General features: G+C 34.3%; 1 protein-coding gene across 1 annotated transcript; it reads right to left on the bottom strand.

Moving 5' to 3' along the window:
* Window positions 1-5,419: 5,419 nt before the first annotated feature.
* On the bottom strand, window positions 5,420-7,149 carry LOC107908295 (peroxidase 27). Its single transcript, XM_016835512.2, has 4 exons — window positions 6,896-7,149; window positions 6,541-6,729; window positions 6,285-6,450; window positions 5,420-6,077 (listed from the first exon to the last, which is right to left on the bottom strand). The coding sequence occupies exons 1-4, from the start codon at window positions 7,118-7,120 to the stop codon at window positions 5,671-5,673; spliced, it is 987 nt and encodes a 328-aa protein (XP_016691001.2). The 5' UTR covers window positions 7,121-7,149; the 3' UTR covers window positions 5,420-5,670.
* Window positions 7,150-8,513: the final 1,364 nt, after the last annotated feature.

Here is an 8,513-nt window from a genome sequence, read left to right as displayed (position 1 = left end):
GAGACGAGGAAGAGCTGACGTCCCGACAATACAACACCGGCATCAAGATGAGAATATTCACCACGTCCTGACGACACGATGAAGGGCGTCTCAATGAGGCAGCATGGCATATCACAACAAGGCTACGTGTTCCCTACTTAACCAAGTTTCTTCTCCTAATTATACTTTGTTATATTTTCCCAGTCAAACTCTTATTATTCTATGGATGTTTTAGTCATATTTGCACATGAAATTAAGCATATAAATAGGCTTCTTAGCAACCCTAGATAGTTCAAAATAACAACAACAAAATTAAGAGAGAGTTTGTGGGAATTTTAGGGAATCTTTCTATTTCGAGTTTGGGATTTGGTTGTTTTTCCATTTTGTACTCCCCTTTTCAGTTTTTGTCATTTTTAGTGAAGTTTTCTTTACTCATGTTTTTTTATTCTCTTTAGAGGGGTTTGTCCACGTAAATATTTGTGTTTAATTTTCTCTGTTTTCATTCCTATTCATTGTATAATTCAAATTCGACCCAAAAAAAAGGTATTAGAGCTTGGTCTGGTTTTCACATTCAACCTATTCAAAGATGGAAATGAGGTATGATATCGAGAAGTTTGATAGGATTACAAATTTTAGCTTGTGGCAAGTTTGGATGACAACAATTCTGGTTCAGAACGATCCGAAAAAAGTTGTTATTGGAAAAATGCCTGCAATTATGAATCAGACAGGATGGGAGGAGCTTAATGAGAAGGCACTGTCAACAATTCAGTTGTGCCTCACTAACAATGTTTTGCAGGAGGTACTTAAGGAGAAGACAACATCGGCCTTATGGAGGAAATTAGAAGCTATTTATACGACAAAGTCCCTCACAAATCGCTTGGTATTGAAACAACAATTATATATGTTTTGTATGGCAGAAGGTGAGTCTATTAGGGCTCACATCAATGAATTTTTCACTCTTCTTCGCGACTTAAAAAATGTTGAAGCCAACATAGATAATGAAGATCAAGCTATATTTTTACTTTGTTTTTTTCCCCATTTATAAAAAACTTTCACGAAAACCCTAGTATATGGTAGAGAGAAACTCTCGTTTGAGGATGTGAAGTGAAATCTTTTAAGTAAAGATAAATTCAAAAATGATTTAGGCCCGAAAATAAATCATATGGGTGAGCCTCAATTCTGGTTGCTAGAGGAAGGCAACAATCTAAGGATTTAGGTCAGAGAAGATCGAGGGCGAGATCAAAATCCAGAAACCGCGATAAGTAATATGGCTATTGCGAAAAGATAGGCCACATGAAATTAGAATGTTACAAATTTCAGAACATAAATAAAAGGGCCACTGAAAACGACGAGAGAGGGAAGCAGAAGGCCGATATAGTCTACGATAATGTAGCCAAGGACAAAAGTGATAATTTTTTGCTAGTATCAACAGTTGAAAGGTCTAAGTTCACATCTAAGTGGATCTTAGGTTCAAGGTGTTTCTACCATATATGTCCCCATAGGGATTAATTCTCCACATATAGTTCAGTTGAAGGTAGAGTTGTGCTTATTGGAAATAACTCACCCTGCAAAATAACTGACATTGGTACCATTCAGATCAGGATGCATGACGAGATAGTCAGAACATTGTCAGTTGTTAGGTACGTGCCTAAGTTAAAGAAGAATCTCATCTTTTTGGGTATTCTGGACTTGAATAGGTACAAGATCGTCAGTAAGTCAAATGACTTAAAGGCATCTTGTGGAGCCCTTATTTTGATGAAAGGGTAGAAAGTTGATAGCCTATACATTCTCCAAGGTGCAACGGTGTCTAATTTGGTAGTAATTACAGATTAAGGGACGAAATTGTCACCACGTCCCAACGAGGATCCTTTTGACATCGCGACGATATGTGAAAACTTGTTTTTTTCATATTCTAAATCAACCCACTTGTGTCACATGTGACTTAGTCATATGAGTGAAAAAGGTATGACCTTTTAAGCAAAAGGGGTCTTCTCACAGGCACCAGAGTTAGAAAGTTAGATTTCTGTGAGCATTGTATTTATGGGAAGCAGAATCGAGTCAGCTTCAATTCAACAGTGCACAGGACTAAAGGGACACTCGACTATATTCATTCTGATTTATGAGGTTTGACTCCAATCGTCTCCAAAAGAGGTAGCTGATATATTTTAACTCTTATCGATGACTACTCTAAAAAAATTTGAATATATTTCCTGAAGCACAAAAACAAAGTCTTCAGGATCTTTAAGTAATGGAAGACCCTACTAGAGAAACAGACTAGGAAGTTTGTAAAGCGTTTCAGAACGAATAATGAACTTGAGTTCTGTTCAACTGAATTTAATGATTTCTACAAACGGAAAGGAATTGAAAGACACAGCACAGTTGTTGGTACCCTGCAATAGAATAGTGTCATCGAACGAATGAACAAAACATTACTTGAGAAATCCCAATTTATGCTTTCCAATGCAGTCCTAGAAAAGGAGTTTTGGGCCGAAGTAGTTACTCTCGTAAGCTATTTGGTGAACTGGTCTTCATATTGAGCTTTACATGGAAAGGTTCCTGAAGAGATTCGGTCAGGTAAACCTCCTAGCTACTCTAACCTTAGAGTATTTGGTTGTCTTGCTTATACAGAGTTAGTTAGGGAAAGCTTGAATCAAGGGTAGTGAAGTGTATTTTTCTAGGTCTTGCGATCGAGATAAAAAGTTACAAGTTATGGTGCCCAGAAAAGAATAAGATCATCATTAGTAGAGATGTTGTATTTGATGAAACATTGATGATTCTATCACAAACAGGGTCACCAAGTCAAAACAACATCGAAAAATCGAGTGTTTCAAGCAAAGTGGATCCGAAAATAAAGATAGATAGTGACGTCGTGATGTCACGAAACATGATGTCATAATGACACGATGAATAGAGGCGACGCCCCGACGAGGAGAATCACCACATCACGACATCATATAGAAATTTTGAAATCGTCATTTTTGCAATACGAAAAAAGGTTTTCGAAGCTTGCCCATCATAACCAAAGACCCTTCAAAATCATAAGTTAGCCCGGGATAGAAAAAGGCTAGAATCAAACCACCACAAAAGTACTGTGAAGGAAATCTAATGGCATATGCTCTAAGTGTTGCAGAAAGCATTGGTTCAGCCGACCCTTAAAACTATTCAAAGCCAGTTTGGGCTTTTGATTTCAATAAGTGGCTTGTTGCTATGAAAGAAGAGATAAAGTCTCTTTAAAAGAACGAGACATGACAGATTGTTAAACCACCCACCATGGCTGCAAGTGGGTGTTCAAAAAGAAGGATGGTTCAGATCAATGTGACACGAGATATAAGGCAATGTTGGTTGCAAAGGGCTACAATCAAGTGGAGGGAGTTGATTTTCATGATGCTTCCTCTCCAGTTGTGAAGCACACTTCCATTCGAGAACTATTAGCTCTTATTGCATTAAACAATCTCGAGTTAGAGCAATTAGATGTGAAAACTGTATTCCTTCACGGGGATCTTGATAAGGACATTTACATGCAACAACCTAAAGACTTCAGAATCGAAGGCAAGGAAGACCATGTTTTCCTTCTACACAAATAGTTATACTTCCTAAAGTAGTCTCCTTAGCAGTGGTACAAAAAGCTCGATTCCTTCATGTTAGGTTTTGGTTTCGTTCAAAGTAAGTACGATAGTAGTGTTTATTTACAACGTTTAGATGATGAATCATTCATTTATTTGCTGCTTTATGTTGATGATATGTTAATTTGCGATTAAGGATCCATTCAAAATTGAACGACTTAAAACCATGCTTAACTCTAAGTTTGAGATGAAGGATCTTGGTGCAACCAAACAAATTTTAAGGATTGAAATTTCGAGATATCGACACTCGAGAAAGCTATTTCTGTCACAACAGAGATACATCGAAAGGATTCTCGAGCGGTTTGAATTGCAAGATTCTAAACCAGTTAGTACTTCCTTAGCTGCTCACTTCAGACTTTCGACTTTAGATTCACCACAAACCATAGAAAAAGAAAGGTACATGTCCTCGATTCCTTATTCTAGCGTAGTTGGAAGCCTAATGTATGCAACGGTTTGTACTCGTCCTGATATTTCACATGTTGTAAGTGTAGTAAGTAGATATATGGCCAAACTCGACAAATTACACTAACAAGCTATTAAATGGATTCTAAGATATTTAAGAGGGACTTTCAATACTTGTTTAGAATTCGAAAGATGTTAAGAACGTCTAGTCAGCTATGTAGATTCAAATTATGTCGGAGACTTAGACAAAATAAGATCTCTTATAGGTTATATGTTCACCTTCGAAAAGCGCACTATTAGTTGGAAAGCCACCCTTCAAGCCACTGTGGCTCTATCAACTACCGAAGCTAAGTACATGAAAATCACAGAAGCTGTGAAAAAAGTTATTTGGTTGAGAGGTTTATTCGGGAATCTGGTTGATAAAATATAAAAACTATTGTATATTGCGAAAGTTGAAGTGTCATACATCTTACGAAAGATCAGATGCATCACGAAAGAACAAAGCATATAGATATTTGGTACCACTTTGTTTGAGAAGTGATCGCTTAAGGAGATGTTCAAATTCACAAAATTGGCACAGAGAACAATCCAAAAAACATGATGAGAAAAAGTCTTCCAATTTCCAAATTTGAGCATTGTTTAGGCTTGGTAAGCATTCGACGGTGACCAAATTAGGCCCTTAACAGGGCTCGACAAAGAAGGAGTTTCGAAAATACGAGTCAAGGTGGAAATTTATGGAGTTTTCCTTGCATTTCAGATGAAACATAGTTGACGTCGGGACAAGGAAGAGCCGACATCTTAATGACACGACATCGACGTCACGAGGAGAAGAATTTGCCATGTCCTGACGACGCGATGAAGGAAGTCTTGACGAGGCAACATGCCACATCAAAATGAAGCGATATGTTCCCTACTTAACCGGGTTTCTTTTCCTAAATAATATCTGTTATATTTTTCCAGTCAAACTCTGATTATTTTAAGGATGTTTAAGTAATATTTGTACACGAAATTCAGCCTATAAATAGGTCTCTTTGCAACCCTAGATAGTTAAGAATAACAACAACAAAATTAAGAGAGAGTTTGTAGGGATTTCGATGAATCTTTGAATTTTGAGTTTAGGGTTTATTTGTTTCTCAATCTTGTACTCCTTTTTTTGGTTTTTTCCGTTTTTAGTGAAATTTTTTTGCTCATGATTTTTTTATCCTTTTTGGAGGGTTTTCCCCGTAAATATTTGTGTTCAATTTTTTCGGTTTTCATTCATGTTCGTTGCATATTTCGAGTTCGACCCAACACCTATAAATATTTGAAACTTATGATCTATTTTCGTGGTTGATTAAGAGATAAATAGAGAAAAACTCTAGTTTAGAGAAATAAAATCTGATAATAAGTATTAATTTTTTACTAACAACTATATATGATAAAATAAGGCCAAGAGTTTTATTCAATTGGAAAATTATAGAGAAATACTTACAATTCGACTAGAAGTACGGCCGCAATTTGAAGAGCCATACAAATAAACTTGTAACACAAACAACACAACTTGGATGCAAATTCATTCCGATACAAGTTTTTATTCTGGTCAAACACTCGCATTAATAATTTAATTAAGATGCCACAAAAATAAACAATAATTATCAATTAAAAAAAGTGAGTTTTCAGTTTTCAATTAGTTCACCAAAGCACAGTGCTTCCTGATTTCACCTTGATTGCCAGTGAGGACTCCAACCTGACCCATCTTCACCATAGACTCGGAAAAATCTTTGGCAAAGGTAGATCCATGGGTGGAAGCTTGAAGTATGACATAAGCTTTGGTCTCTGGATCATCGAGAAGGGCTGAATCAGATTGGAAAAGCCCTCTTCTTTTAGCTACCAGAGTGTAGTAAGCTTCGTCGAAGGTTTTAAAGCTTCCAGGGTCCATCTCCACCAGTGCTGTGGTGTCCCTAGGCTTGCATTTTTGCTTCAGTTTAACTATGTAGTTTGGATCCATTGATGGGTCTGTGTCACCTTTGCCAGTGAAGTTGTAGAGACGGTTGGTGAATCCTAGGCAATGAGATGTTCCAATAGTGTGTCCTCCTGTATAATCATGGACCAATTTCTCCACCATTAATGGCTCATTATTGATGAAAAATAGTGACTAACTTTTTAGGTCAAATTATGGTTTTTGTCTATGTACTTTATCCAACTCCACACCAAATTATATCAAATTTAAGTATATGAATGTAGGGACTAAAACCATAATTTGACATGACGTGTTTTTGGAAATGAAAAATATCAGACTACCTGATAGAACTGCTAGATCTTTGGTGTTTAGACCTTTAGCAGCAAACATTTGTTTTAGTTGTGTAATGTTGGCAAAAGGAGCAGGCAACTCTGCGAAGACCTCATTCAAGATGGAAACTCTTCCATCTCTTCGTCCAAGTGGAACTTTCCAATAGGGTCCATGGATCTTAAAAACAGGAATTTTAACTATTATTTTTTGTTTTTCATACAATTTAGAGAGATAGGAGAAACTGTGAGAAGTATATAGTATATGTACCATTGAAACCGAATCTCGAGCTACTAAGGCAAGGATATCAGCGCAGGAAACCACACCAGAGCATGCTTCTTCCACTGCAGACTTGACAGCGTCGATCACATGATATCCTCGTAAACTTTGGTTGGGGATTGCATCTTTCTCAGATATGCTAGTCTTTGTGGAATTTAGAAGCACTGAACCATCACACCCCTGAAAATTATCATCATCTTATTAAATGGTTGAAAAAAGTGCTTTCATTTGATTATAATATACCATGCTTCAAGTCATCAATCATATGAAAATGTTAGATTTGATGGAATCTCCTTTCATTGGATATTATATATAAGACAAGTAGAAGCTTTTTAACAACGCTTACTCTAACGAAGCAATCATGGAAATGCATCCTGAGCAAAGGAGCGGCAAGAGTTGGTGCTCGAGAAATGAATCGATAAGTTGTTTTACTGATAATCGACTCTGCATTAGGGCAGGTCTTGTGATAATACCCGAGTTTCAACCCCATTGCATTGTTATGGTTTGAGACCATAAGAACAAGAATCAGCTGAGAAAAGAGAAACGAGAGAAGCTTTTGGAGGATACCCATTTTGTCTCAAGGATATTACTAACTTGGTTTTGCTTGCAAAAGCAAAACAATGGGTTATATTTATATGTAAGCTTTAAGATCCCTTCCTTCTGAACGTGTTAGGTTGCTACACTGTCACTAGCATTAGATTATTACTGTTTTGATAAGGTCAATCAACCAAAGAGCTGACTTCCAAATATAGCACATATTGGAATATCTAAAAGCTCTTCCCAACTTGTACATCAATTTTTTCTTTTTTTTTTTGGGGGGGGGTGAAGGTTACAAGAAATTTACAAATAATATTGTATAAATATCAATATATATTAGTTGGTGAGTACATGTTAAAGAAAACAAAGAACAAGAAAAGTTGGCTATTTATAGGTTTATAGGTAAAAAAGCTGTTTAGAGAAAAAACAATTTTAATTGAGCTTTTGCATTAAATTCACGTCCATTTTATCTTTTACCATTAATTAAAAAATTCAATCAAGCCCTTTAATTAATATTTCTGTCATTGAGACCGATGAAATTAATTGACAAACTAATATGATGATGAGACATGATAACTTTTGTTTTATAGAAAAAATATTAAACATAAAAAGTTTTAAAAATATTAAAATTAATATAACCTTAAAGAATATAAAAATAAAAAATATGATTAAATTTTATAAAAATTATAAATAATATAAAAAATTATAAAATCTAAATAAATTATAAAATTATAAAACTAAAAAAATAGAAATTATAAAAAATCATTTAAATATCTAAAATCATAATGAATTCATGCCATTAGACCAACCGTTGAATAATGAGAATAGTCGTCACTTAAGGTCATTTTCATATTAAATAAAATATTCTTAATCTTCTACAAATAAAACCATAATTGTAGGACCCTTTCTTTTTTGTTGATAATTTTTTTTTTGAATTTTTTATCTCCAATTTTTTAAGTATAATACAATAATGTGGACCTTAAAAAGTTGAAAATTGCTTGCTAATTGTTGTATGATATAAGGCATTTTTGCTATGATTAGATACTATAAAACCAAAATTTTATTATTCAACGATTGTAAATATTAACATATGTCATTATGAAATATTCTCACGATTATTCTTTTTTATCCAACAGTTGGTCTAATGTCATGTGCTCATTTTAGTTTTAGGGATGAGGAACCAATGAATTTTTGTAACTATAATATTTTATATATTTTTTAAAAATGTATTAAAACTTGTTTTGATTTTTTTACAAGTTTTTAGGAAACTTTATAAGTTTTTATAATTTATTATACTTTTTTAGAAATTTATTTTAGTATTTATAAGTTTTTATGATTTTTTTAAGTTTATAAAAGGTTTTAAATATTTTATATATGTTTTATTTTTGTTATTTTTATAATTAATTAGAATTTTTTATAAGTATTTT

Source organism: Gossypium hirsutum, chromosome A03 (genome assembly GCF_007990345.1).
Source record: "Gossypium hirsutum isolate 1008001.06 chromosome A03, Gossypium_hirsutum_v2.1, whole genome shotgun sequence".
NCBI classification, from domain to species: domain Eukaryota; kingdom Viridiplantae; phylum Streptophyta; class Magnoliopsida; order Malvales; family Malvaceae; genus Gossypium; species Gossypium hirsutum.
Note: the sequence above shows the minus strand (reverse complement) of the source record. Positions and strands in the feature narration are given on the sequence as shown.